This window comes from Mustela erminea, chromosome 6 (assembly GCF_009829155.1).
Source record: "Mustela erminea isolate mMusErm1 chromosome 6, mMusErm1.Pri, whole genome shotgun sequence".
Classification (NCBI taxonomy): Eukaryota; Metazoa; Chordata; class Mammalia; order Carnivora; family Mustelidae; genus Mustela; species Mustela erminea.
In genome coordinates this window covers 84693694-84721441 of record NC_045619.1, presented here as the reverse complement: position 1 = coordinate 84721441, position 27748 = coordinate 84693694, and the positions used below count along the sequence as shown (strand labels likewise).

Genomic DNA, 27748 nt, shown 5'->3' with positions numbered 1-27748 from the left:
ATATTCCCAGAGCCATTCATTCTATCAATGTTCTTTGGTCTTTTCATACCTTGGGTGACCTTTTCACACGCTTCACACCTTTGGAATCATGCTACCTTCTTAGTTGTCAAAAGATATTGCTTCTATTTTTTTTTTTTAAGATTATTTATTAGAGAGAGAGAGTGTGTATACAAGCCAGCGTGCATGTGCCTGAGCCTGGGGAAGGAGGGGCAGAGGGAGAGAGAGAGAGAGACTCTCAAGGAGATTCCAGGGGCTCAATTTCACGACCCTGAGATTATGACCTGAGCCAAAATCAAGAGCCGACTGCTCAACTGAGCCCCCCAGTCGCCCCTACTTCTACTCTTTCTTATTGACCTGTCATCTCAGTGGGAGGATGGACATTTCAGCTAGCAAGAATTGGTCCTCTCTGCCTCTACCCTTTCTGCTTACCCCCCATCCCCACCAGATATAGGGCCTAACTGGCCCAATACCTCCTCCAAGGACTTATTAGGGTTATTGGAATGGCATCCTTCACAGGGAGAACACAGACTTCTCTTGCCACCTGAGGGAAGTCTGAGGTACTCTGTCAATGCACTTAGCTGTGGAGAATGGCCAAAATCTCAGCTGTGATCTTGCTAGTGACCAACTCTAGGCTAGTTGGGCTTACAGTTGGGGTGATTATCATGCTAGTTTTCAGAAGTTCTGCCAGCTGCTTTTGCATCTCTAATCTAGAATCTAAAAAAATAAAGGCTGCCGGAAGAAGCATTCTCCAAAGAGCAATCTCAGTAGTTTAGGATTCTCTATAAGGTTGTCACCACACTCTTTCCTTATGTTAAAATTAAGTCCTTTTGCATGTCTGACCTGGAATATTCATTATAGGTTATCTATTGTCCTGCTGCCATTTCTATGAGGTTCTGGATAGACTTAAAAATGTTTGACGTTTTCTAAAAGTGTGTCAAGCAATCTCAAAGCCCTGATGAAAGTAATGAATAGTAGTTAAAGGCTAGGTTGGAATGCTTTTCCACTTAGCTGTGTGACCCTGAGAGTCACTTAGAGTTACTAGCCTCGCTGAGCCTCAGTTTCTCATTTATGAAGTGTAGTTACACCTTCATAGGGTTGAGGTGAGAAGTAGATTGAGGTGATATATGAAATGCTTACCACAGTCTCTCATACATAAATAATCCTTAAGAAACGCTGGCTATAGTGCTACTGGAGGTCTTTTTGGTGAAGGTCAGCCTCCCTGCCTCCAGGTATAGAGAGGGACCTTCCATTTCCCAGCTTTTTAGAAAAAGTGTTTGTTTAAAGATTTTCATTTTTTTAAAAGATTTTCATTTTTTAAAAGTTTTTTTAAAAAAAAATGAATTTATTTGACAGAGCACAAGCAGGGTGAGAGGCAGGGGGAGAGAGAAGCAGACTCCCCAATGGGCAGGGAGCCCACTGCAGGGCTCCATCCCAGAACCCTGGGATCACGACTTGAGCCAAAGGCAGACACCCAATTGACTGAGCCACCCAGTGCCCCTAAAGATTTTATGTTATTTTTAAAAAAGATTTTACTTATTTATTTGACAGAGAGAGACACAGTGAGAGAGGGAACACAAGAAGGGGGAGTGGGAGAGGGAGAAGCAAGCTTCCCGCTGAGCAGGGAGCTAGATGCTATGCAGAGCTTCATCCCAAGACCCCAGGACCATGACCTGAGCTGAAGACAGACACTTAACACCTGAGCCACCCAGGCATCTCTAAAGATTTTATTTTTAAGTAATCTCTACACCCAATGTAGGACTTGAACTTATAACCCCGAGATAGGGTCACATGCTCTACCAACCGAGCCAGCCAGGTGCTCCCATTTCCCTACTTCTATCTCCGTTAATTTATTCAGTATAGCTGGGACATGTGCGGGGTCACTGTTGGGACTTTTTTGCTGAACTAGACCTGCATGATCAGAGCGGGTTATATGATGCCACTGTGTGGCTAGCACAGGATATGCTTAGTTCTGATCCCTCCTATGAACCTGGCTGGTCTGTAGGGATTTAGGTTTTCTGCACTGTCCAATTTGGAAACTACAATTTGCATAGTTTAAGTTAGTATTAAAATTAAACAAAAAGTTCCTCAGTTGCACCACCTACATTTCAAAGTGCTCAACAGCTACATGTGGCTAAGCCAAATTAGACAGTGTAGCTATACTGCATTTCCATCATTGCAGAAAATACTGCTGGACAGCACTGTAAACCCTTTCCCACAAAACCAGCCCTGTACATGATTTGCCTCTTTCTCCACATCCTTAAAAATTTTTTTTCTGATATATAAATATATACAATATTAGGAAAAACATGGCCATTGGTTTGAATCATGGAGGTCACCCGACGTGGTTCACTGGGAAATTTTACCTATTTAGCCTCAATCTCATCTTCATAGACTTAATTCCACGTAGTTCATAATGAGGGTGAGAAATAACTAAGAATATATAAAGTATCTAGCACATAGTTAATTTGTCTCCTTCTGGTCATCCGTGGTTACAGCTAATGCAGAAAAGGCATTCCAATCCCATCTCACCCAGACTTATGGGTGGTGGGGGGGAATGCCTGCAAGTAGTGTTTTGGGATCTTGTCTAGAGTAACAGCACTCCGGCCAGGTAGCAGCAAGGCTCCAAGGTACATCCCCTCTGTTTACTAAAAAAGGGGACACAGGGCCTGAAGGTCCCGAGGGAAAGACTGGGGTTGGGAATGGGAGCACCCAGGAAAGGAAGGAAACTCCACATTTATGTTTTGATGGGGGAGGTGTGTGTGGTGATTCTGGGGGCACTGGCTCTTCTTTCCTCACGAGGGGTTCTGAAAGGTAGAAAGAACGAATAGGGACTTGTCCCGCTTTCCTTCGGGCCCCCGGACGTGGCAAGAACCCACCCATTGCAGCGCCAGGCGCCTTGCCTCACTTTCTCCATTTGCGGACTCCAGTTCCCAGGATGCAGAGCAGCGGCCAATCTCCTGGCTCTTCTTCCATCCCCCTCCCGCGAAAGATTGTCCCTGGCCAAGGCAAGGGGGCAGGTGCTTTCAGGGACCGAGAACTGCAAGGAAACGGAACTAGAAAGTGCCCGGAGTCCTAGTTTCACCAGCCGGGCAGTGAAGGAGACAGGTCCAGGGCCGGGGTGCAGAGGAGGGGGGCTTCTTTCCCACGTGTCTGCACGGTGGCCGGCCCGGCGCAGTCGGGGTTAACCCGAGGCGGAGGGATCCCGCAGCGTGTGCGTAGAACTGCAGAGTCACAACCTTTCCTCCGAGAGGGCCGTATCCCTCCGCCGCTCCGCTCCAACACAAAATAGGGCCGCGTCTTCTCCTTTCTCCGCTTCTCGAGTGGGGTTCCCCAGGCAAAAGGCCCCCCCGGATCTCGCGCCGGAGGCTTCCTGAATCTCCACGACCGCTGCCGAGATCTTGGGCCAGGAAATAGCCCCTTCGCAGGAACCACCCTACCGGCCGAACAGGAGGCGGAGGGGGGGAGGCGGAGCGGCGCCGCGCTGCACTACTTTCCTCTCCGGTTGCAAATGGCTGCCTCGTTCCCCACTTTCCGCTCAGTTTCCTGACCCCCCGGTGCCGGGAGCCGGGGTTGGGCCATGCACCTCTAGGCCCCCCGCGATCACAGCCAGCCGGGGGTCGAGGGGGTGCCGCCGATCAGAGCCGGCCAGGCCGGGGGCGGGGCAGCTCCCGAGGCCAGAGGGGAAGGGAGGCGAGCGCAGGGCCTGGAGCGGCCGGAGGGGAGCGGGCAGAGGGCTCGCACCGCCCGCCCCTTCCTCTTCCTCGCCCACCTACCCTCCTCCCTTCCCCGGGGGGGAGCAGAAGGTGGGGGGCTCGAAGCCTCAGAGGGCGAACGCTCGGGGTCGAGGAGCCCGGCGTTGGGTGTGTGTCAGGTTCAGCCCCGCGGCCCCGCCGGCTCCGCGTCGCCGTAGCTCGCGCGGCCCCGGGGCGCCGGCCCGGGCGGGGAGAGGGACTCGGCGCTTCAGCGAGGGTCTCACGTTCCATCCGGGCCCGGCGCGGGGCGGCGCGGCATTCCTTCCGGGCTGCTGGGGAGGCGCCTCGACGTTCCATCTGGAGAGCCTCGACGTTCCGCCCGAGCCCGGCGCGGGCGGCCGGGGCGCTGGCCCGGCCCTAGGACTGAGAGGCCGCCCGGCGACGCGGATGCGGAGCCTGCTCGCCCAAGATCAAAGCCACCGGTGCTCTCTTTGTGTCCGCTCGGGATTCGCCGCCCTGGGGCTGTCCATGGAAACCTAAACTGCTGGAACCCGAGGCAGAGAACCCCTCTTTGGCGTCTTGCTTTTTTGGGGGGAGGAGGGTGGCCACTCCGACCTGGATTTACCGTTCTTGGCCCCTCTAAGCCCCCCCGTGCGGGGGGCGGCTGTGATCGCTCTGGCGGTTGGAGGTCGGGGAGCGGCCCGGGCTCTGGCCATGTTCTCGGATGAAGATTTCTGGATCGCCCTGTGAAGAGGTGAGTGAAGTCTGCCCGGCCAGGGCCCAGAAAGGGTTGGACTGGGGGCATAGCCAGATGGACTATCTTGGCCTGAGCTGGCCTTTAGGTTGGAGAAAGGGGTGCCAGAGCTGAGGAGGGTTCCTTTGGCAAGGTCTGTCAAGGGAACCTGAGCCAGTCGCTGGGGCAGAACTGAGGCAGAACTGAGGCCTGGTGTCTGGGGTGTGCCTCTTTAAAGACTGGGGGTTCAGGGAACCACGGGAGTTTGGGAACCTGGCCAGATCGCCTTTCTGCCTGTTTATTTTTGTGTTGGGGGGAAGCTCTGCTAAACTAGGACCCAGGCCCTGATGCCAGCACCAATCCCAGTTGGCTGCTTCTCCCTCAGGGTTCCTTGTGGGCCTTGGGAACAGAACAACTTTAAGAGAGAGGATAGAGTGCCACTGCCAGGTCAGACTTACTGCCAGGTTGGACTTTAAGGTTGTTCTTGCCCATCGGGGCACCCAGAAGCAGCGTCTGGGAGACTCCAGGAACCCTAGATCTTTCACCAGGCCTTATTTGACTCTGCAGAGGGTAGAGTGTGTGGAAATTGACTAGTGTGAGGAAGGGGGTGGCTGGGGCAAGAAGGAGGCGGGGCTGGGGTCAGCTCTGGCCTTGCTGTTCAACTTTAAACTGCCCCTGCCTGGCAAAGTGACCCCAGCGAGGCCTAGTGCTGTCTTAGCCTGCTTTGCCTCCCCTCCTCTGGGGATGGACATAATCTCTAGGGGATTATAGAGGAGGCCGTTGAGATTTGCTCCCTGCGAATGTGGGCTGCAAAAAATGGCTTTTGTCTCCCGCTTTCTCTGGGCCTGGTGTGGAGAGCTGTTGCCTGTAAGTCTCTGGCCAGTCCCACAGGCCCCTCCCCGATCTTTCCAACCCTTTTCAATCAGGGAATGTTAACTGGTCCTCTGATCCTGTCCCAAGGCTGCAGAATAGGGTGGCCTGTCTCTCTTTAGAGGAGAAATGACCAGATCAGAGTTGTTTCTGCTGAAGCCTGTGTTTCCAACCCTGGCAGGAGGTGTTGGGGAGAAGGGGTGTGTATGTGAGTGTATGAAGGGTGCAGCATGAGCCTCATGCCTCCGGGCCCTGGGCTGGGACAGCCCCTCTCACAGCTGTCATGCTGCCCAGCAGGGATTTGCCTGGTGTGTTTTGCTCCCTCACTCCACTGTCTCTAACATACATATGCTAGATCCCTTCCAGCCTGGTCTTGGAAAGGAGAAAATAGGGATTTTGCTCTTGAAAGACTTCTGGGTGATAACCCTGAGGGTGAGAAGTACTGTAGAGGTGGTGGAATGAGACTAGCTGTCACCCATGCTCTCTGCCCCTGCCTCCTCAGGAGCGTCCCTTCTGTTGTCTGTCCCCAGAGAACTTCCTTAGGAGGGACCTCTCCTTGTTAGCTTGGCTAAACCCAGGATGACCTAGAGACAGTCCAGAGGGTCCACAGGGCCAGTGTTGCCATTTGGATTCTTAATGGAGGGCCGGCCCAAAATGGGGGTGGGGAGAGGTGTGGTTTGATTCTCAGGCTGGGAACCAGGAAGTCCTGAGTCCTACAGAAGAGCTGTTCACTCAAGGGCCTGTTTCAGCCTTTCACCTCTCCAAGTCTCCACTTCCCCTTTGGCTGGGAAAATGGAGTTAAAGCTATGGGTCTGGGATGGAGGCAGGGGGAAGAGTGGATTGAGATGAACCCATTTCTCCTTCCTTACTGTTTTGGGCCTCTTAGGCCCAGGACTAAGGGAAGTAGAAGCCAGCACAGTTTTACTCCCTAGATCTGTGCTTGTCTGGGATCTCTAGTTCCCCAGAGGAAGGCTAGGTAGGCATTAACCCAATTTAGATCCAAGGGAAAAAACCTTTGGAGGGTGTGTGTGTGTGTGTGTGTGTGTGGTTTCTAGCTGTGAAGGATGGGACAGGGGAACCTGTGGTCTTTATTTGTTTTGATCCATTCAGGGACCTGGGACTCAGCATTGGGGTGCAGGTGCTAGACTGCGGGGGTAGAGAAATGGAGCCCAGGCTTCTTGGAGGGACCCCTAGATTCTTTTTGGTACAGCTTGGAGGACATTATACTCTTTGCTTCTTGGTCTGTCTTCCATGGCCCCATGAATGAGGCTCTGGCTTTGGAGGATATTGGTACTCTATCTTCCAAGGTTGGACAAAGGTGGTTTCTGTACCTCCCCGAGCAGTGGCAACCTTACCAGCTTGAGAGGGCTGCGCTCGGGGGAGGGCAGAGGAATTTGTCCCTCTGGCCTTGTGTGAGGCAGTCCTCCTCCCACCTCCTATATTATCACTGTTGCTTTTTATTTCTTACTGTTTGTGACTCCTTTGGCCTTAACTTTGAGAGCAGAGCTGGTGGAGGATCTTTGGGGCATGTAGTGGTAAGGTACAGTAAGATGCACACATTTAGGCAACTTTGAAGTCTCTGGGTGTGGTCAGGCCTTGAAGGACTCAATAGGAAGAGGGGCCTGGCTGGTGCCCTGCCTTCCAACCCCTGCTTCCCAGCAGTGGCTTCTAAGGGCCCCTTGAAGTTCCAGAGCAACTTTTCTGTGGGCTGGCCAGATGACCAACCTACTTTCCTTTCAGGGGTGGTTGTGTGGCAGGTTTGGGAAAGAGATGACCTGGGAAAGGAGGTAACATTGTATCTTTCTCAATCTAGTAGATTCTGATAGTGGGGCGGGGTGGGGGGGGAATAAAATTTCTTCTCCTGTGATACGTCACAGAAGGTGCATTGCCAGTCTCTGGAAATGGAGTGTGAGCTCAGAGAAAGAGGATTGATAATTGTGGTTCTTGGGAAATTGATTTACCAATCCTGGCCACCTGTGAGGGTTCCCCATCTCATCTGCCCCCGTCACTCAACCCCAGTGGCCAACCACTGGGGTGTTTGGTTTGGGAAGAGACACTTGTCCTTACTAAGATTTGTGTGATCCCTTTAGTTAAATAAGAGGAGTGGAAAAGATGGGAGAGATAAATTTGTCAAACTTTTATTTAGAGTTATTTTAGGGATTTCCCCCTTCCTGTGCATACCACTCCCCCCAGTCCTTTGGAACACTATGCTTTCTTTCTCTGCTTACTCTTCCCATTAAGAGCTACAGGCACCTATCCCTTTCTTCCTTCTTCTGTAAGATGTCTTTTTTCCTCACCTCTGTAACTCTTCACTTCTCTCTTTTTTGTACTTTGCTTAGTTCCCTCTGGAGTTTAGGAAAATATGCCCAAAAGGTGGGTCTCAACCTTCTTAGGTATAACTTTAGTGTGTTTCATTTGGATTGATATAGGCAGGCATATTGTAGAAGAGGGGACCGTTACCCCTCACCCCCATAGTGTGTGTGGAAACCCTGCTTGACGGAAGAGGAAGGAAGCTAGTCTGCTCTGCTGTGTCCTCCCTGGTTTAGAACTCCTCCAAGTGGTGGTGTGCTTCCTGAGACTACAACTCCCAGCATGCCTTAGCCTCAGGCCTGGCTACACATGCTCAGTAACTCTTAAGGCCCACTTCTGTTAACTACTAGGGACATCTGAGGAGGAAGGGCAGTTGGCGTTGCTAAGGGCAACGACCTGAGGCCTTCAGGCTGGGTGAGATCCTGAGCTCAGTCACAGCAGGGGTCTGAGCTGGATTTGGATAGGCAGTTGGGGGGGGGGGGAATTGGGGAGTTTCTTCTGTTGTGATTGGGATCTCCTGGTTGAAACCAGTGGAAGTGGGAGAGATCATCCCTAGCTGGGCTTTAGTTTCAGTAATGTATTCTCCATCCTACAAGGCCTCAGACTCTATCTCTGGGAGAGGGATTTTGATTGGACTAAGACTTTCTGGGTTATGGCTACCCTTGGGTTGGCACTGACATACCTCTAGGATGGTAGCTGACTTGAGATCCGAGGAAAAACTCCAGGGAATAGGGCCCACCAGGAGCCAAGAACTCAGACATGAGGCAAAGGGTGGTACTAGATATAGATTGGATGTGCTTCTAGTTGGATGCTCTTACCCTGGGAATTCTTATGCAGGAGGTAGGAAGAGGGAGAGGGGAGTGGATCCCCTGAGAATCCAGAGTGGGAGAATAGGGTATGAGTTTATCTGGGAAAGAAGGAAGGCAGTGGGATAAGGATTAGGGAGAAAGACCTTCCTTGTCCTTAGAACAGGAATTTGTAGGTATGGCTTTTCTCGGCTTTCTGTAAAGTCTAATTAGCAATAGCTGTTTTCCTTCTAGGATTCTGGGGAAAGTGTTTAGTTGGGAAGACTTACTAGACATGTAGATCTTTTATTTTTGGCTCTGACAGGTCTCCCCGAGAGGGCCCTGCCCAGTCGGAGAGAGGGATGGACAGCCAGAAGCCGCCTGGTGAGGATAAAGATTCAGAACCGGCAGGTGAGTAGGGCAAATTCTGCATTTGCTGGTAGCCTTCTGCCCTCCCCAGGCAACCTTAGGTTTCAGGAGCTAAGTCTGTGTAATAGATGGGTAATTGAAGGACTTTGTTCTTTGGAACAAAAGGCAAATTGCCATCACTGTGATCCACCAAGGGTTTTGGTTACTCTCATGGGTCTGATGGGTGGACTAACATCACACAGAGGATGAGGCTGGATGTATGCTTATGTTTCTCTGTCTGTTCATTCAGCTGATGGACCTGCGGCCTCTGAGGAGTCAGGCACCACTGAGGCAGACCTTCCCAACCCGCATGTGGGGGAGGTCTCTGTGCCCAATTCTGGCGGTCCTAGGCTTCAGGATCCTCCCCAGGACTGCAGGTAACTAATTTGGGGAAATGAGGATATAAGGGCACACAAAGATTTGATTTGAGGGTCTCAGCTTTTAAGGAGGAAGATTGAGGAAGATGAGTGTTTGGGAATTAGGCATGCCAATTCACGGGGCTGTTAGGGTCACCTTTGGGCAGGGGCCTGCGATGGTGCTGACGCTTGTGTGTCCACAGTGGGGGTCCAGCGCGGCGTTGTGCTCTCTGTAACTGTGGGGAGCCCAGTCTACATGGGCAGCGGGAACTACGGCGCTTTGAGTTGCCATTTGACTGGCCCCAGTGTCCAGTGGTGTCCCCTGGGGGGAACCCAGGGCCCAACGAGGCAGCGCTGCCTAGTGAGGACCTGTCACAGATCGGTTTCCCTGAGGGCCTGACACCTGCCCACCTAGGAGAACCTGGAGGTAAGTGAGGGGAAGAGGGGTAGCTGACTTGGGTGGCAAAGGGGGTAAGGGCTGGCTGGTCCTGAGCCAGTGATTACCTTTTTGCTAACTCTGTCCTTTCTGTTCACCCCTTTCCATTATACAGGGTCCTGCTGGGCTCACCATTGGTGTGCTTCGTGGTCGGCAGGCGTATGGGGGCAGGAGGGCCCAGAACTATGTGGTGTGGACAAGGCCATCTTCTCAGGGATCTCACAGGTGGGGCTGGGGCCAAGAGATTGCGTAGGCAAAGGGCAGAGCGAGCAGGGCCAGTGGGCTTGTGAGAGGGTAGGGTGAGAAGGGCAGTGGGTAGGTGGAGGCGGAGCTGGTGCCTGATCTGTTGCTCTGGAGAGAGCCGGGAGGGGGTGGTGGCCTGACACTCTGTCTCCAACCTGGCAGCGCTGCTCCCACTGCACCAGGTTCGGTGCCTCCATCCCTTGCCGCTCGCCTGGATGTCCACGGCTTTACCACTTCCCCTGTGCGACTGCCAGCGGTTCCTTCTTGTCCATGAAAACACTGCAGCTGCTATGCCCAGAGCACAGTGAGGGGGCTGCACATCTGGGTAAGAAGCCCTGCCCTCTGGCTGTAGGGCGCATGAGGGGGCCATGTGTTCCCCCCGGGGCTTTGTGCTCTGCAGAGCACCGTCTGCCTCACTAGAATAGAGGGGGGCTCTGTGAGCACAGGGACTTCTTGCCTGTCTTCCTTACGGTGGTGTTCCTGGTTCATTCTGTGTCTCCGGAATGCCTGATGGAGAGAGCGCTCTGCTGAGTCCTGCAAGGAACCGATAGCTGACCCATGTCCTCTGTCTTCCTGCTCCAGAGGAGGCTCGCTGTGCAGTATGTGAGGGGCCTGGGGAATTGTGTGACCTGTTCTTCTGCACCAGTTGTGGGCATCACTATCACGGGGCCTGCCTGGACACTGCTCTTACTGCCCGCAAGCGTGCTGGGTGGCAGTGCCCTGAGTGCAAAGTGTGCCAAGCCTGCAGGTAAGACAAGGGGGCCAGGAGAGAACCCTCAGGTGAAGCAGGAGTTAGGGTTGAAAATAAGGGGAGGTGGGACCCTGTTGTGTGCCCCATATTCCTGCAGGAAACCTGGGAATGACTCTAAGATGTTGGTCTGTGAGACATGCGACAAAGGATACCACACTTTCTGCCTAAAACCACCAATGGAGGAACTGCCTGCTCACTCTTGGAAGTGCAAGGTGACTGTCCCCCCAAGCCGGCCGTCCTCCCCTAACTCTGCCTTCTACAACCTCCTGTTTCTGTGTTGTGCAGAGTCCTGCGCTCTCTTCCGGGCTGCTCTCTGACCAGTGCCTGTTTCACCTGCTTACTCCCCCTAGGCATGCCGGGTATGCCGGGCCTGTGGGGCAGGCTCAGCCGAGCTGAATCCCAACTCTGAGTGGTTTGAAAACTACTCACTGTGTCACCGCTGTCACAAAGCCCAGGGAGGACAGCTTGTTGGTTCTGTTGCTGAGCAGCATCGCCCCACCTGTAGCAGGTAAATGGACCGGAAGAGAGAGGGTTGGGGGGTTTGGAAGTACTGAGATCTGCAGGGGACATGTGACTTTGAGAGGAGAGCCCCAAGGTGGGCAGTAGGATCCACAGGATTCACACCTCACTCCAGGGTGCTCTGTAGGGACTGAGAATTGACAAGAGCCGTGGTGTACCCTCTGTACCCTCTGCAGGTTCTCACCCTCAGAGCCTGGCGATACCCCCACCGATGAGCCTGAAGCTCTGTATGTCACATGCCAAGGGCAGCCAAAGGGTGGGCACGTGACCTCCCTGCAACCCAAGGAACCGGGGCCCCTGCATTGTGAAGCCAAACCACTAGGTGAGTGGGGTTTGCAGGTCCTTGAAAGTGATTCCTGTCTGTTCTGTGGCAAGGGGTGGTGTCTGCTTTGCCTACTCTGTGCAGTGGAGCTGGGCTAGGTGGGAACATAGTGTGTTATGTCTGCAGGGAGAGCAGGGGCCCAACTTGAGCCCCGGTTGGAGGGCCCCCTAAACGAGGAGATGCCACTGCTGCCCCCACCTGAGGAGTCACCCCTGTCCCCACCACCTGAGGAATCACCCACATCCCCTCCACCGGAGGCATCGCGCCTGTCCCCGCCACCAGAGGAATCACCCCTCTCTCCACCGCCTGAGGAGTCTCCTCTGTCTCCTCCACCTGAATCATCACCTTTTTCTCCACTGGAGGAGTCACCGTTCTCTCCACCAGAGGAGTCACACCCATCTCCTCCACTTGAGACACCCCTGTCTCCACCGCCTGAAGCGTCACCCCTGTCCCCACCATTTGAAGAGTCTCCCCTTTCTCCCCCACCTGAGGAGTTGCCCACTTCCCCACCACCTGAAGCATCTCGCCTCTCTCCACCTCCTGAGGAGTCACCCATGTCTCCTCCACCTGAAGAGTCACCTATGTCTCCACCGCCTGAGGCATCGCGTCTGTTCCCACCATTTGAAGAATCACCCCTATCCCCGCCGCCAGAGGAGTCTCCCCTCTCGCCACCACCTGAGGCATCACGTCTGTCCCCACCACCTGAGGACTCGCCCATGTCCCCACCACCTGAAGACTCACCTATGTCCCCCCCGCCTGAGGTATCATGCCTGTCCTCCCTGCCTGAGGTGTCACGCCTGTCCCCACCACCTGAGGAATCTCCCCTGTCCCCACCACCTGAGGAGGCTCCTACGTCCCCTCCACCCGAGGCTTCACGCCTATTCCCACCACCTGAGGACTCACCCACTTCCCCGCCTCCTGACGACTCGCCTGCTTCTCCACCCCCGGAGGACTTACTTGTGACCCTACCGCTAGAGGAGTCATCCCTGTTGCCACTGCCTGAGGAGCCACGACTCTGCCCCCAGCCTGAGGAGCCGTGCCTGTCCCCTCGGCCTGAGGAGCCCCACCTCTCCCCTCAGCCTGAGGAGCCCCACCTCTCCCCTCGGCCTGAGGAGCCGCACCTGTCCCCTCGGCCTGAGGAGCCCCGCCTGTCCCCTGTACTTGAGGAACCATGCCTGTCCCCCGCGCCTGAGGAGCTGTGTCTATCCCCTTGGCTTGAGGAGCCGCGTCTGTCCCCCCGGCCTGAGAAGCCATGCCTGTCCCCTGCCCCTGAGGAGCTGCACCTGTCCCCTGGGCCTGAGAAGCCTTGTCTGTCCCCCCGGCCTGAGGAGCCATGCCTGTCCCCCCGGCCTGAGGAGCCACGCCTGTCCCCCCGGCCTGAGGAGCCATGCCTGTCCCCCGTGCCTGAGGAGCCGCAGCTGTCCCCTGTGCCTGAGGAGCTGCGCCTGTCCCTTGGGTCTGAGGAGCCGTGCCTGTCCCCCCAGCCAGAGGAGCCACGCCTGTCCCCCCGGCCTGAGGAGTTGCGCCTGTCCCCCCGGTGCAAGGAGTTGGGCCTGTCCCCCCAGACTAAGGAACCGCGCCTGTCCCCTCGACCTGAAGAGCCCCCTGAGGAGCCGGGCCTATGTCCTGCACCTGAGGAATCGCCCTTGTTCCTCCCACCTGGGGAGCCACCTTTATCCCCCTTGCTTGGAGAGCCGACCCTGTCTGAGCCTGGGGAACCACCTCTGTCCCCCCTACCGGAGGAGTTGCGGGTGTCCCCATCCGGGGAGCCATCCCTGTCACCTCAGCTGATGCCACCAGGTAAGGGGATGTTAGTAACCCTTTATTTGGGACAGTCTTAATTCTTTATGGCACATCTAATCTAAGAGCTTCTCTTTTTCTTGTTCTCTCCAGATCCTCTTCCTCCTCCGCTCTCACCCATTATCACAGCTGTGGCCCCGCCGGCTCTGTCTCCTTTGGGGGAGTTAGAGTACCCCTTTGGTGCCAAAGGGGACAGTGACCCTGAGTCGCCGTTGGCTGCCCCCATCCTTGAGACGCCCATTAGCCCCCCACCAGAAGCTAACTGCACTGACCCTGAGCCTGTACCCCCTATGATCCTTCCCCCATCTCCAGGCTCCCCAGTGGGACCAGCCTCTCCCATCCTGATGGAGCCACTTCCCTCTCGGTGTTCTCCACTCCTGCAGCATTCCCCGCCTCCCCCAAATTCCCCTCCTTCCCAGTGCTCTCTTCCTGCTCTGCCACTGTCCATTCCCTCCCCACTGAGTCCCATGGAGAAGGCAGTGGAGGTCTCAGAGGAGGCTGAGCCACATGAGATGGAGACTGAGAAAGTCCCAGAGCCTGAGTGTCCAGCCTTGGAACCCAGCCCTACTAGTCCTCTCCCCTCCCCCATGGGGAACCTGTCCTGCCCTGCACCCAGCCCTGCCCCACCTCTGGATGACTTCTCTGGTCTGGGGGAAGACACAGCCCCCCTGGATGGGACTGACACTCCTGGTTCACAGCCAGAGGCTGGACAGACCCCTGGCAGCTTGGCTAGTGAACTTAAGGGTTCCCCTGTGCTCCTGGACCCCGAGGAGCTGGCCCCTGTGACCCCTATGGAGGTCTACGGCCCAGAAGGCAAGCAGGCAGGGCAGGGTTCACCCTGTGAAGAGCAAGAGGAGCCACGTGTCCCAGTGGCCCCTACCCCACCCACTCTCATCAAGTCCGACATCGTTAATGAGATTTCTAATCTGAGCCAGGGTGATGCCAGTGCCAGTTTTCCTGGCTCAGAGCCCCTACTAGGCTCTCCCGACCCCGAGGGGGGCGGCTCCTTGTCCATGGAGCTGGGGGTATCTACAGACGTTAGTCCAGCCCGAGATGAGGGCTCCCTGCGGCTCTGTACTGACTCGCTGCCAGAGACTGATGACTCGCTACTATGTGATGCCGGGACAGCTATTGGCGGAGGCAAAGCTGAGGGGGAAAAGGGGAGGCGGCGCAGCTCCCCAGCTCGTTCCCGCATCAAACAGGTGAGAGACTTTCTGGCCGCTGGTTGTGGTCAGTGTGGTGCCACTCTCAGGGGTGTGGTCCTGCGTCACTGTTAGTTTCCCACCTGGTTTATTGAATCGTAGACTCTCAGAGATCCTTTGGTTCATTCTGTAACTTCTATAAGGGGAATACTGATAGAGGGGGAGGTGAATTGTCCGGGTTCGTGGTTACCCAGTAGGAGAGTAAGGACTAGAAATACAGGTCTCTCTAGCTACTGTTTTTCTCATTGTGCCATGTTGGCCACTCTTTCTCCTTGGGACAGGGGAATGGTTTGAGCTGGACCTACCTCCCTGTTGCTGACTGAGAGCTTGGCTTTTCCCCTGCCCAGACTGGGACTCTTGGGCCTTATCACCTGTCATGCTCTGTCCACTCCTTTCCTCTCTCCCCGCCCCCCAAGCCCATGGAACCAACACCCTGTGGGATGACAAGCTCCTGACTTGCTGTAATCATCCTCTTCCATCACTTAGGGTCGCAGCAGTAGTTTCCCAGGAAGACGCCGGCCTCGTGGAGGAGCACATGGAGGACGTGGGAGAGGACGGGCCCGGCTAAAATCAACTACTTCTTCCATTGAGACTCTGGTAGTAAGGAGAGGTTTCCCATTTCCCAAACATGCTTCAGCTGGCCCCTTCAGGATTAAACACCCTTTAAATCCTGCCAGTCCCCTGCACGCTCACCTACCTACCTGCTAGCCTAGGGCCTGGCCAGCTCTGCCTGTGCTCCTTCTGTCCACCCGGCCCCCAGGCTTCTCTGAAATCTCTGCTGTCAGGCTGAGGCCCGGTTTGGGAGCTAGGGTGTTCTTCTGCTTCTTAGTCCTGGCTCCTGGCCTTCATCTTAGCCAGAGGTTCACGCCTCCTTCCCCCAACACCAAAGGGGAAAGCAGCTTAGCGGGGCGAGACCCAGCTGCCTCACTTGCCACAACTCTCTGCCTGTAAGGTTGCTGATATCGATAGCTCTCCCAGCAAAGAGGAGGAAGACGATGATGACGACACCATGCAAAATACTGTGGTTCTCTTCTCCAACACAGACAAGTTTGTCCTCATGCAGGTACTGTACCTGTCTGGTGTCCTGTCCTCAGCACTGAGACCTGGCCGACCCAGCAGTGGGTGTGCGTATTGCAGTGGGAGGGTAAATAAGGAAGGCCAAACCAAGGACCTGCTTCTCTGGGGATAGTGAGCTAATGAGAAAACAGTGAATCAGGATCATGGTGCGCATTTGTTTGTCCATCCATCAAATTTCTCTTTCGTGTCTTCTCTGAGCTTGGCACTGAGCTAGGATAGCAAGGGGTATAGCAGGGAAAAGGCAAGAAATGGTACCTGCCTTATTGAAGCTTGTGGTTTAGGGAGGTTCACGTACATTCTTACCTGAATTATCTCAGAACTCATAGACTTTTGTGAGATGTGCTATTCTCTCATCCTGACTAGTCTTTACCTTTCTTATTTTCCTTTTACTTCTCCTTCCTTCTACCCATGTCAGGATGTACCAATTCAAATGGTACATGGTCATGGGCAGATGAGCAAGGCATGCTAGGAAGGAACAGGTTGGTGATGGCTAAGTGTTTGATGATGGGGTGTGGGACTCCCTCCTTTCAGATTAGTGTTGTAGTTGGTCTCTGGGACTGATTGAGATGAGGAGACTAGGTCATTGGGGGTTTTTTTGTGTGTTTCTCTAGGACATGTGCGTGGTATGTGGCAGCTTTGGCCGGGGGGCAGAGGGCCACCTTCTTGCCTGTTCCCAGTGTTCTCAGTGCTATCACCCTTATTGTGTCAACAGCAAGGTGAGTTCAAGGCCCAAGAAGCCTGGGCTAGGGAATGGAGTCAGTTACTTCTCGTCTTAGGCCCCAGTTCTTATCATACTATCTTTTTTCTTTTTTTTAAAATTTGAGTAGAGTTGATACATGGTCACACTATTTTTATTTTATTTTATTTTACTTTATTTTTTAAGATTGTATTTATTTGTTTTGACAGAGATCATAAGTAGGCAGAGAGACAGGCAGAGAGGAGGAAGCAGGCTGCCTGCTGAGCAGAGAGCCCGATGTGGGGCTTGATCCCAGGACCCTGGGATCATGACCCGAGCCGAAGGCAGAGGCTTTAACCCACTGAGCGACCCAGGCGCCCCATGGTCACACTATTTAAAGTGGCTTTTGGTCATAGAATTTACTTACCAGTTACTAGTGGTTATCAGACTCATCATGGGGCAAAGTACTCTGGAAATCATGGTGGTCTTTATTAAGTTTCTCAGTGGTGGACCATGATTTACTGGTATAATTTAATCTATTGTATAAGCTGGGAGAGCTTTACTAATAGGAAACGTGATATGGCCTGGAGATAAAGTATAAAATCAAAATCAGAAACAACGTGTGTACAAGGAGAAAGCACTGCTTTTGACCCAAGTGGGATCACTTGTTTTGGGGTTTTCATTGTTGTTAATTTAGAACTTGTTCACTGCTAACATTCATTAACTTTTAACAGTGGTAGGTTCTAAATGTTTAAGAAAAATTGGGGGAAATACAATCTGATTCTACCCAACAATCTTTCTGTCTTTCTGGAGAGTTGGCTAGTGAGAGATGGTCATGAGGCAGTGGCTGGGTGAGGCTGTTCTCTGATTGGTGGCGATCCCCAAGAGCCTAAGTTTAGAACCATTGCTTTTGGGGACGAGTGTGCTCGGCATGGCCTTCCTGTGCTGAGATGAGCCCTGAGGTCCTTCAACCCTCCCATGGCATGTCCCACTTGCCCCGAGCGGTCTGCCCTGTCTTGTGTGTCCTACTCTGAGGAGTTGCTGTATCGTATACCAGATCACCAAGGTGATGCTGCTGAAGGGCTGGCGTTGTGTGGAGTGCATCGTGTGTGAGGTGTGTGGCCAAGCTTCGGACCCCTCACGCCTGCTGCTCTGTGATGACTGTGACATTAGCTACCACACATACTGCTTGGACCCGCCACTGCTCACTGTACCCAAGGGTGGCTGGAAGTGCAAGTGGTAAGGAGGCCTGGGCTCTTGAGGGGCCGGGGCCAGAGATGCTGGAGGGTTGGGATGTTGCTAACATGACAGAGCCTGGGTGTAGAAAGCCAGGGGCTGGTTGCTTCGGTGCCTCTGCTTGCCTTGGGCAGCTTAGGCGCTGAAGGCTGTGTGTCTGCTACCACCAGGTGTGTGTCCTGTATGCAGTGTGGGGCCGCCTCCCCTGGCTTCCACTGTGAATGGCAGAACAGTTATACACACTGCGGGCCCTGTGCCAGCCTGGTGACCTGCCCTATTTGTCATGCCCCATATGTGGAAGAGGACCTGCTCATCCAGTGCCGCCACTGTGAACGGTGAGGGTGCCCCCTTACCTCATAGAGGCCTTCTCCCTATTCTCCTCCTTGCGCTGTCTACATTTATTGCTTCCTGTCTCCTTTCCTACAGGTGGATGCATGCTGGCTGCGAGAGCCTCTTCACAGAAGACGATGTGGAGCAGGCTGCTGACGAGGGCTTTGACTGTGTCTCCTGCCAGCCCTACGTGGTAAAGCCTGCTGGTGAGTGCCGGGTGCTGGGGAGAGGGGCAAAGAGGTCAGGGCAGGGCTGCCTTGCTTTGGGGCAGGGCCTCAAGCGGTCTTGGTTTGCCTGTCTCTTCCACAGCGCCTGTTGCCCCCCCAGAGTTGGTGCCTATGAAGGTGAAAGAGCCAGGTGAGTCCCAGAAATCCCAAGTGCCAAGGTCCGGAGGAGACCCAGACACTGTCTGGTCTGGCTCTCACCAGCCACCCTACACCCCGCCCCCACCAGCTTCATCTCCTCATTTTCAGAGGAGGAAACTAAGATCCTTGGAGGTTGAGTGGCCTGCCCAGGGTCAACCCAGTAGGTTAGTGGTTAGCTTAGGACGAGAACCAAGGCTTCCATTTTCCCAGGCAGAGTTCATTCCACTAGGCAACATGGCCTTTGCACTGCCAGAATCTCTTTTCCAGAGAGCACAGAAAATGACTTGTTCTTCTCCAGGAAGGAGGCTGGGGCCATCTCCTCCTCCGTCATGATGTGGGCACTACTCCTGGCATCCAGGGCCCCATGTGCTGGCATTCTGCAGGCCCAGGGAATATACTGGTGAACTAGTGTTAGTCATGAGCAAAGTCAGGCTTCTGTAGTAGCCTGTGAACCCTTCTGGGTCACTGATGGAGAACTCGGGCCACAGCTGGCACCCGTTGGTGACCTGTCTCTCCAGCTCTCACACCCCAGTGTTGGTTTTGGTCTGTCTTTGGCTGCTTTTGTCCCAGCTGGGGACTTAGGCTGGAACTTGGAGTTCTGGTTTCTCTGGGGCTTCCATCCAGGGGTGATGTACTCTTCCCCTTTGTGCAGAGCCTCAGTACTTCCGCTTCGAGGGTGTGTGGCTGACAGAAACGGGCATGGCCGTGCTGCGTAACCTGACCATGTCCCCTCTGCACAAGCGGCGCCAGCGGCGAGGACGGCTTGGCCTTCCAGGCGAGGCAGGGCTGGAGGGCTCTGAGCCCTCGGATGCCCTCGGCCCTGATGACAAGAAGGATGGGGACCTGGACACTGATGAGCTGCTGAAGGGTGAAGGTCAGGCTGGGGGATCCCAGGGAGTGGCTAAGGAGCAGGAACATGCCTGGGAGAGTGGGATGTTGCGTGGGGCAGCATTGCTACTCCTGGTCTCCCTCAAGCCACTTGGGTCTTGCTAGGTGGCTCTGTGGCAAGGCCTGGGCTCTGTGTTCTTGGATGGCAGGATGACAAAGTTAAAAGGGTCCATGCCTCTGATCTTCCCCCCTGTCTCTCTCCCTCCATGTCTCTCTCTCATCCCCAACCACAGGTGGCGTGGAGCACATGGAATGTGAAATGAAGCTGGAGGGCCCCATCAGCCCTGATGTGGAGCCTGGCAGAGAGGAGACAGAGGAAAGCAAGAAACGCAAACGTAAACCCTATCGGCCTGGTGAGGCCCAGGGATGGGAAAGGTGCGTGGGGAGAGAGAGCTTACCAGGTCCCCCGCAGCTTCTCAGTCTCTGCTTTGCCTCCTCATAGGCATCGGTGGTTTCATGGTGCGACAGCGGAAATCTCACACACGTGTGAAAAAGGGGCCTGCTGCACAGGCGGAGGTGTTGAGTGGGGATGGGCAGCCCGACGAGGGTGAGACGGGTGAGGGCTCCAGTGGGGTCTGGGAGAAGGTGGGGATCACAGGGACTAGGGGGCGCTGCCAGGGAGGCCCAGGGGGTGAGGGCTCAAGAAGGGCCGAGAGGTTGGTGGGTTCAACTCCATTGGGGAGAGAATAGGCAGAGAGCAACCCTCAGCCAAGTGAGGAGCAACATGCCTCATATCCCCTGAAAGGGGATGACACCCCCCTTCTCTTCCCAGTGATGCCTGTAGACTTGCCTGTTGAGGGCCCTGTGGACCAGAACTTAGCTGACGGGGATGAGAAGAAGAAGCAGCAGCGGCGAGGGCGCAAGAAGAGCAAACTGGAAGACATGTTTCCCGCTTATCTGCAGGTGGGTCTGAGGCTCCGTGTGGGGAGGGGAGCACCTGCCCTGCAGACCGTGAAGAAGCTTGTTTCTCTTACTTCTCCTGCAGGAAGCTTTCTTTGGGAAGGAGCTGCTGGACCTGAGCCGAAAGGCCCTTTTTGCAGTTGGGGTGGGCCGGCCAAGTTTTGGACTAGGAACCCCCAAAGCCAAGGGGGATGGAGGCTCAGATAGGAAGGAGCTCCCTACCTCACAGAAAGGTCAGTCATGTGGGGGTGAGGTGGTCTGAAGGGATCCCACTTTCCTGTGCTTGGAAGCTGGTGAGGGAATCTGGTAGGGCATAGGCTTATCTTCCAAAAGTGAAGGTGGGCCTAGGCCCTGGCATGTGGAGCTGGAGGCCCATTCTGGGCACCAGGTGTGGGGCATCTCTGACTGGAGTGGGGTCTGTTGCTCATAGGAGATGATGGCCCAGATGTTGCAGATGAAGAATCCCGTGGCCCTGAGGGCAAGGCTGATACACCAGGTGAGGGGTGTTGGGAGGACTGTGTCCTGTCTTGGTTTTGCCACTGAGCACCACCTGGGTTGGAGGCTGGCAGCTGTGTCCCGCCTTCTGTGGTTCAGGGTGGCCGGGCTAGGGCCTCTGCATTGTCCTTGGCTGATGGGTTTGTCCTGGCAATTGCAGGACCTGAAGATGGAGGCATCAAGGCATCCCCAGTACCCAGTGACCCCGAGAAGCCAGGCACTCCGGGGGAAGGGATGCTCAGCTCTGACTTAGATAGGATTCCCACGGAAGGTGAGGCTATGGTGAGGGAATCTGGTAGGGCATAGGCTTATCTTCCAAAAGAAGATGGGTAAGGGTCTTCTGTGGGAGAAGGACAAGGTCCTACCTGTGGGACTGCCATCTGCGTAGCGTCTTTGGTGGGGAGTCCTGGGCACCTTCCCTGACCATGGCCTTTTGTAGCCTGTGGTGTTCCCTCAAATTCTTAGTCTTCCTCAGTGGCATCCTTCATCAATCCCCCCACAGAACTGCCCAAGATGGAATCTAAGGACCTGCAGCAGCTCTTCAAGGATGTTCTGGGTTCTGAACGAGAGCAGAACTTGGGTTGCGGGACCCCTGGCCCAGACGGCAGCCGGACACCGCTGCAGAGACCCTTCCTTCAAGGTGATGTGGATGGGAGTGGAGTGAAGACTGGGTGGCCAGGTTTGGGCAAGCTTGCCCCAGGATGGGCCTCTTCCTCCCTTTCTCTGATCCTGTGCCTCTTGTAGGTGGACTCCCTTTGGGCAATCTCCCCTCCAGCAGCCCAATGGACTCCTACCCGGGCCTCTGCCAGTCCCCATTCCTGGATTCTAGGTTGGTATCTGTGCTTAACCTCGGTAGGCAGTCCCTGTTGTCCCTTCCCTCCCACTGGGGTCATGCTTAGGGAGGAGACCTTGGACTTCTCCATGCTACTGTAGCAACATGTCCCTCTGCTCCTTAGTTAGTGACCCTTCTGGGTGGGGGAGGGGCAGGGCAGTGGCCTGGGGGCTCCAGGCAGTTTGTCTGGGTATGGGGCTTGGCATCCCTGCTCTCTGTGACTCTCTGCCCCTGCGCCCCAGGGAGCGCGGGGGCTTCTTTAGCCCGGAACCCGGTGAGCCAGACAGCCCCTGGACAGGCTCGGGGGGCACCACGCCCTCCACCCCCACCACCCCCACCACGGAGGGTGAGGGCGACGGGCTCTCCTATAACCAGCGGAGCCTTCAGCGCTGGGAGAAGGATGAGGAGTTGGGCCAGCTCTCCACCATCTCGCCTGTGCTCTATGCCAACATTAACTTTCCCAACCTCAAGCAGGATTACCCAGGTACCCATGGAAGAGGGGCAGGGGAAACCACCTGGTAATGTGGTGGGCACAGGGGTCACCTGCCAGGTCTCCTCTAATGAGATACTTCTGCCCTTCAGACTGGTCTAGCCGTTGCAAACAAATCATGAAGCTCTGGAGGAAAGTTCCAGCTGCTGACAAAGCCCCCTACCTGGTTAGATGGAAGGGAGCCTGGGTCAGGGTGGGAACTGGGGCTCGGGGGTGTCTTGGGGAAATTCACCTCAATTCTTGCTATCCCCACTCCCAAAGTGACTGGGCCAGAAGGGATCCCCTTCTGGGTAGGGAGTGAGGGACATGAGGAATGGGTGCTGGGCATGAAACTGAGCCCTGGTAGGCCTGAGGTTGTGTCCTGTCTCCCTCAGCAAAAGGCCAAAGATAACCGGGCGGCTCACCGCATCAACAAGGTGCAAAAGGTGAGTGGGGGCTGGGCTGGGCTGGGCGGTGCCATCCATGTCCTGTAGCTGGGGGCCTCTCGGAGGGTATGGGGGACATAGCACCTGCCCCAGCAGCCTGACTGCTCTGTGCCTGGTCTCCCCCTGTAGCAGGCTGAGAGCCAGATCAACAAGCAGACCAAGGTGGGCGACATGGCCCGTAAGACTGACCGACCGGCCCTACATCTCCGCATTCCCCCCCAGCCCGGGGCATTGGGCAGTCCGCCCCCTGCTGCTGCCCCCACCATTTTCATTGGCAGCCCCACAACCCCCGCCGGCTTGTCTACCTCTGCGGATGGGTTCCTGAAGCCGCCAGCGGGCACAGTGCCCGGCCCCGACTCGCCCGGTGAGCTCTTCCTCAAGCTCCCACCCCAGGTGCCCGCCCAAGTGCCTTCGCAGGACCCCTTTGGACTGGCCCCCGCCTACGCTCTGGAGCCCCGCTTCCCCACGGCACCACCTACCTATCCTCCTTATCCTAGTCCGACTGGGGCCCCCGCGCAGCCCCTGACACTGGGCTCCTCGTCTCGTCCTGGGACTGGCCAGCCAGGGGAATTCCACACTACCCCACCTGGCACCCCCCGACACCAGCCCTCCACACCTGACCCCTTTCTCAAGCCCCGCTGCCCCTCACTGGACAACCTGGCTGTGCCTGAGAGCCCAGGGATAGGGGGAGGCAAGGCTACCGAGCCCCTGCTGTCGCCCCCGCCTTTTGGGGAGTCTCGGAAGGCCCTAGAGGTGAAGAAGGAAGAGCTCGGGGCATCCTCTCCTAGCTATGGGCCCCCAAACCTAGGCTTTGTTGACTCACCTTCCTCAGGCCCCCACCTGGGCAGCCTGGAGTTAAAGGCACCTGATGTCTTCAAAGCCCCCCTAACCCCTCGGGCATCTCAGGTAGAGCCCCAGAGCCCGGGCTTGGGCCTAAGGCCCCAGGAGCCACCCCCTGCCCAGGCTTTGGCCCCTTCTTCCCCCAGCCACTCGGACATCTATCGCCCTGGCCCCTACCCTGACCCTTATGCCCAGCCCCCATTGACCCCTCGGCCCCAACCCCCACCCCCTGAGAGCTGCTGTGGCCTGCCCCCTCGCTCATTGCCCTCAGACCCTTTCTCCCGAGTGCCCGCCAGTCCCCAGTCCCAGTCCAGCTCCCAGTCCCCATTAACACCCCGTCCTTTGTCTGCTGAGGCTTTTTGCCCATCCCCCGTTACCCCTCGCTTCCAGTCCCCTGATCCCTATTCCCGTCCACCCTCACGCCCTCAGTCCCGTGACCCATTTGCCCCCTTGCATAAGCCACCCCGACCCCAGCCCCCTGAAGTTGCCTTCAAGGCTGGTCCTCTAGCCCACACTCCTCTGGGGGCTGGGGGCTTCCCAGCAGCCCTGCCCTCAGGGCCGGCAGGTGAGCTCCATGCTAAGGTCCCAAGTGGGCAGCCACCTAATTTCGCCCGGTCCCCTGGAACGGGTGCTTTTGTGGGCACTCCCTCTCCCATGCGTTTCACTTTCCCTCAGGCAGTAGGGGAGCCTTCCCTAAAGCCCCCTGTCCCTCAGCCTGGTCTCCCTCCACCCCATGGGATCAACAGCCATTTTGGGCCCGGCCCTACCTTGGGCAAGCCTCAAAGCACAAACTACGCAGTAGCCACAGGGAACTTCCACCCATCGGGCAGCCCCCTGGGATCCAGCAGCGGGTCCACAGGAGAGGGCTTCGGGCTGTCCCCACTACGCCCCCCATCAGTCCTACCGCCGCCTGCACCCGATGGATCCCTCCCCTACCTGTCCCATGGAGCCTCACAGCGGGCAGGCATCACCTCGCCGGTCGATAAGCGAGAAGACCCAGGGGCTGGAATGGGCAGCTCTTTGGCGGCACCCGAACTTCCAGGTACCCAGGACCCGGGCATGTCCAGCCTCAGCCAAACAGAACTGGAGAAGCAGCGGCAGGTGGGTGGACATCTGGGAGTGAACCTCCCACACCCCCATCCCTGTGCTGTCCCTATGCCAGCCCTGTGATTGGAATAGAATGGACTGACCCCGCTTGTCTGTCCTCCGCACAGCGCCAGCGACTCCGGGAGCTGCTGATTCGGCAGCAGATCCAGCGCAACACCCTGCGGCAGGAGAAGGAGACAGCTGCGGCAGCTGCAGGAGTGGTAGGGCCCCCGGGCAGCTGGGGTGCTGAGCCCAGCAGCCCTGCCTTTGAGCAGCTGAGTCGCGGCCAGACCCCATTCACCGGGACCCAGGTAGGTAAAGTGGCAAAGGGTGGGGGGGGTTGTCCCAGGTGCTGAAGGTGTCCACCCTCATCTACCTTTGTCTCTCCTAGGACAAGAGTAACCTCGTGGGGCTCCCCCCAAGCAAGTTGGGTGGCCCCATCCTGGGGCCAGGGGCTTTCCCCAGTGACGACCGACTTTCCCGGCCCCCTCCACCAGCCACCCCTTCTTCTATGGATGTGAACAACCGGTGAGGCTCCAAGGGGGTTCCCTCGGGGTAAAGCAAGGGAACAGACTTCACCACTGCAGTGTGCTGCCCCTGGTTTTCCCGTGGCTGACCCTCGTCCGGTGTCACTTACTCTTCTTCCCTGTTCCCTCTGACTGCGGCAACTCTATCCTTCCCCGCTGCCCGCAGCCCGTGTTCTAGCTCATCGTCCTGATTTCATCGTACTGACTACTGCATGTTCTTCCAGGCAACTGGTGGGAGGCTCCCAAGCCTTCTATCAGCGAGCACCCTACCCTGGGTCCCTGCCCTTACAGCAGCAGCAGCAGCAGCAGCAGCAACTGTGGCAGCAGCAGCAGCAGCAGCAGGCAACAGCAGCCACCTCCATGCGACTTGCCATGTCTACTCGCTTTCCATCAACTCCTGGGCCTGAACTTGGCCGCCAAGCCCTAGGTTCCTCCCTGGCGGGGATTCCCACCCGCCTGCCTGGCCCTGGGGAGCCAGTACCTGGTCCAGCTGGCCCGGCCCAGTTCATTGAGTTGCGGCACAATGTACAGAAAGGACTAGGACCCGGGGGGGCTCCGTTTCCTGGTCAGGGCCCCCCTCAGAGACCCCGTTTTTACCCAGGAAATGAGGACTCCCACCGAATGGCTCCTGAAGGGCTTCGAGGCCTAGCGGTATCTGGCCTTCCCCCACAGAAACCCTCAGTTCCTCCGATTCCTGAACTGAGCAACAGTCTCCATCCAATGCCCCACACCAAAGGTCCCTCCCTGCCCACTGGCTTGGAGCTGGTTAGCCGCCCCCCCTCAAGCACTGAGCTTGGCCGCCCTCCTCCTCTGGCCCTGGAAGCTGGGAAGTTACCCTGCGAGGATCCCGAGCTGGACGATGACTTTGATGCCCACAAGGCCCTAGAGGATGATGAGGAGCTTGCTCACCTGGGCCTGGGTGTGGACGTGGCCAAGGGAGATGATGAGCTGGGCACCCTGGAAAATCTGGAGACCAATGACCCCCACCTGGATGACCTGCTTAACGGGGATGAGTTTGATCTGCTGGCCTATACTGATCCTGAGCTGGACACAGGGGACAAGAAGGACATTTTCAATGAGCACCTAAGGCTGGTGGAGTCAGCCAATGAGAAGGCTGAGCGGGAGGCCCTGCTACGAGGGGTGGAGCCAGTACCCTTGGGTCCTGAGGAGCGCCCTCCTCCTGCTACTGATGCCTCTGAGCCCCGTCTGGCATCAGGGCTTCCTGAGGTGAAGCCCAAGGTGGAGGAAGGTGGGCGCCACCCTTCCCCTTGCCAGTTCGCCATTACCACCCCCAAGGTAGAGCCAGCACCTGCCACCACCTCCCTGGGCCTGGGGCTGAAGCCAGCACAGAGCGTGATGGGCATCCGGGACACCCGGATGGGCACAGGACCCTTTTCCAGCAGTGGGCACACAACTGAGAAGGGTCCCTTTGGGGCCACAGGAGGACCACCAGCTCACCTGCTGACCCCCAGCCCTCTGAGTGGCCCAGGAGGGTCCTCCCTGCTGGAAAAGTTTGAGCTAGAAAGTGAGGCTTTGACATTGCCCAGTGGCCATGCAGCATCTGGGGATGAGCTGGACAAGATGGAGAGCTCACTTGTAGCCAGTGAGTTACCCCTGCTCATTGAGGACCTGCTGGAGCATGAGAAGAAGGAGCTGCAGAAGAAGCAGCAGCTTTCAGCACAGCTTCAGCCTGCCCAGCAACAGCAGCAACAGCACTCCTTACTGTCCACACCAGGCCCTGCCCAGACCATGTCTTTGCCACACGAGGGCTCTTCTCCCAGTTTGGCTGGGCCCCAGCAGCAGCTTGCCCTAGGACTTGGAGGTTCCCGACAGCCAGGCTTGGCCCAACCCCTGATGCCCACCCAGCCACCTGCACATGCCCTGCAGCAGCGCCTGGCCCCATCCATGGCCATGGTGTCCAGTCAAGGGCATATGCTAAGTGGGCAGCACGGGGGGCAGGCAGGCTTGGTGCCCCAGCAGAGTTCCCAGCCAGTGCTGGCACAGAAGCCCATGGGTACCATGCCACCTTCTATGTGCATGAAACCTCAGCAGCTGGCCATGCAGCAGCAGCTGGCTAACAGCTTCTTCCCGGATACAGGTAACTTCAACCAGGGCCACTGGCTTAGTTCCTCAGGGCTGATCACTGTTACCACCAAGTGGACACCGAAGCTGGAGACCTAAGATAATCCCCAGTTAAGGGAAGTGGGACACACAGAGCACGGGCTAAATGCCATGCTAACAGTGCAGGCAGAGGTGGCGTAGCTTTTGTGAAGGGAGGGACAGTGCTTGGTGTATAGCAGGCATTCAGATGTTGGAGTGCATGGAATGAGTGTGCGGATCTTGATAGCGAAGCCTTCGTAGCTGTGGCAAGACCAGGAGGTGAGGAGCTGGAGAGATATGGTGTAGGGCAGAGCAGTCCAGGTAGGTGTGAGTGCTTGCATGATGCTGCTGGTGGGGAGCCAGTGGGTACATTTGGATACAGCAGTGGAGTGGCTAGGCTGGAGTGGACTCTGTGGCGGGAGGTGAGTGGGCACTACCCTGATTTTGAGGATGTGAGAGAGGGGCCAGATTGTGGGAGATCTCAAATTACAATAGCATTTATTGAATTCCTGTTTGCTAAACAGTGTGCCAAGTACTTTGTGCCCATTATCTGATTGAGTCACAGCAAATTCATTAAATAGGTACTGCTGTTGTCTTCAGTTATAGAAAGGGATGCAGGCGTGGAGGTTAAGTGTCTTGCCCAGATTGTACAGCTGACAGAGTGAGAGTTCTGAGTCCTGGCTTTCTGATCCTCTTAACTTTTTTATTGCCTCAAAATACGAGGAGAGGGAGTTTGGTTGATCCTTTAAAAAATGGAGAGGTGGTTTTGTGAGTAGTGGAGAAATACACACTGTGCAGGATTTTAGGAAGATTTTGTTTTGGGAGGTTGCTTATTCCTCCTTTTTTTACCCAGCATCCTGAACAGGCACGAAAGTGGCCGGAGGTGATGCATGTTGTGCCCAAAACAGCTCTGACATCTAGGACTTTGGCACAGTGCCCATATCTTGGGTTTTGGGGCTGCAGTAGTTGCCTTTGAAGAATGTTTTCTAGAGTGTAGAGTGCATTCACAGTTTTGGTCATATTTGATTCAGTAGTTCCATGAGGAAGGCAGAGT

General features: G+C 56.0%; 1 protein-coding gene across 1 annotated transcript in view; it reads left to right on the top strand.

Moving 5' to 3' along the window:
• The first annotated feature begins 3249 nt into the window (after positions 1 to 3249).
• KMT2D (lysine methyltransferase 2D) overlaps positions 3250 to 27748 on the top strand; it is a 39675-nt gene continuing 15176 nt past the window's right edge. Inside the window, exons 1-35 of the mRNA XM_032348075.1 lie at positions 3250 to 4446; positions 8716 to 8801; positions 9049 to 9175; positions 9358 to 9581; positions 9706 to 9815; positions 9996 to 10158; positions 10416 to 10581; positions 10682 to 10796; positions 10935 to 11092; positions 11280 to 11425; positions 11552 to 13225; positions 13319 to 14427; positions 14914 to 15027; positions 15380 to 15490; positions 16116 to 16220; positions 17238 to 17419; positions 17587 to 17751; positions 17843 to 17952; positions 18056 to 18103; positions 18764 to 18985; positions 19233 to 19352; positions 19442 to 19546; positions 19772 to 19902; positions 19985 to 20132; positions 20330 to 20395; positions 20555 to 20665; positions 20897 to 21034; positions 21139 to 21223; positions 21469 to 21710; positions 21809 to 21882; positions 22091 to 22141; positions 22271 to 24082; positions 24196 to 24378; positions 24459 to 24595; positions 24819 to 26692. Coding sequence (XP_032203966.1) covers positions 8753 to 8801; positions 9049 to 9175; positions 9358 to 9581; positions 9706 to 9815; positions 9996 to 10158; positions 10416 to 10581; positions 10682 to 10796; positions 10935 to 11092; positions 11280 to 11425; positions 11552 to 13225; positions 13319 to 14427; positions 14914 to 15027; positions 15380 to 15490; positions 16116 to 16220; positions 17238 to 17419; positions 17587 to 17751; positions 17843 to 17952; positions 18056 to 18103; positions 18764 to 18985; positions 19233 to 19352; positions 19442 to 19546; positions 19772 to 19902; positions 19985 to 20132; positions 20330 to 20395; positions 20555 to 20665; positions 20897 to 21034; positions 21139 to 21223; positions 21469 to 21710; positions 21809 to 21882; positions 22091 to 22141; positions 22271 to 24082; positions 24196 to 24378; positions 24459 to 24595; positions 24819 to 26692 — 10375 coding nt within the window. The 5' untranslated portion in view covers positions 3250 to 4446; positions 8716 to 8752. The remainder of the gene's footprint in view (positions 4447 to 8715; positions 8802 to 9048; positions 9176 to 9357; positions 9582 to 9705; positions 9816 to 9995; positions 10159 to 10415; positions 10582 to 10681; positions 10797 to 10934; positions 11093 to 11279; positions 11426 to 11551; positions 13226 to 13318; positions 14428 to 14913; positions 15028 to 15379; positions 15491 to 16115; positions 16221 to 17237; positions 17420 to 17586; positions 17752 to 17842; positions 17953 to 18055; positions 18104 to 18763; positions 18986 to 19232; positions 19353 to 19441; positions 19547 to 19771; positions 19903 to 19984; positions 20133 to 20329; positions 20396 to 20554; positions 20666 to 20896; positions 21035 to 21138; positions 21224 to 21468; positions 21711 to 21808; positions 21883 to 22090; positions 22142 to 22270; positions 24083 to 24195; positions 24379 to 24458; positions 24596 to 24818; positions 26693 to 27748) is intronic.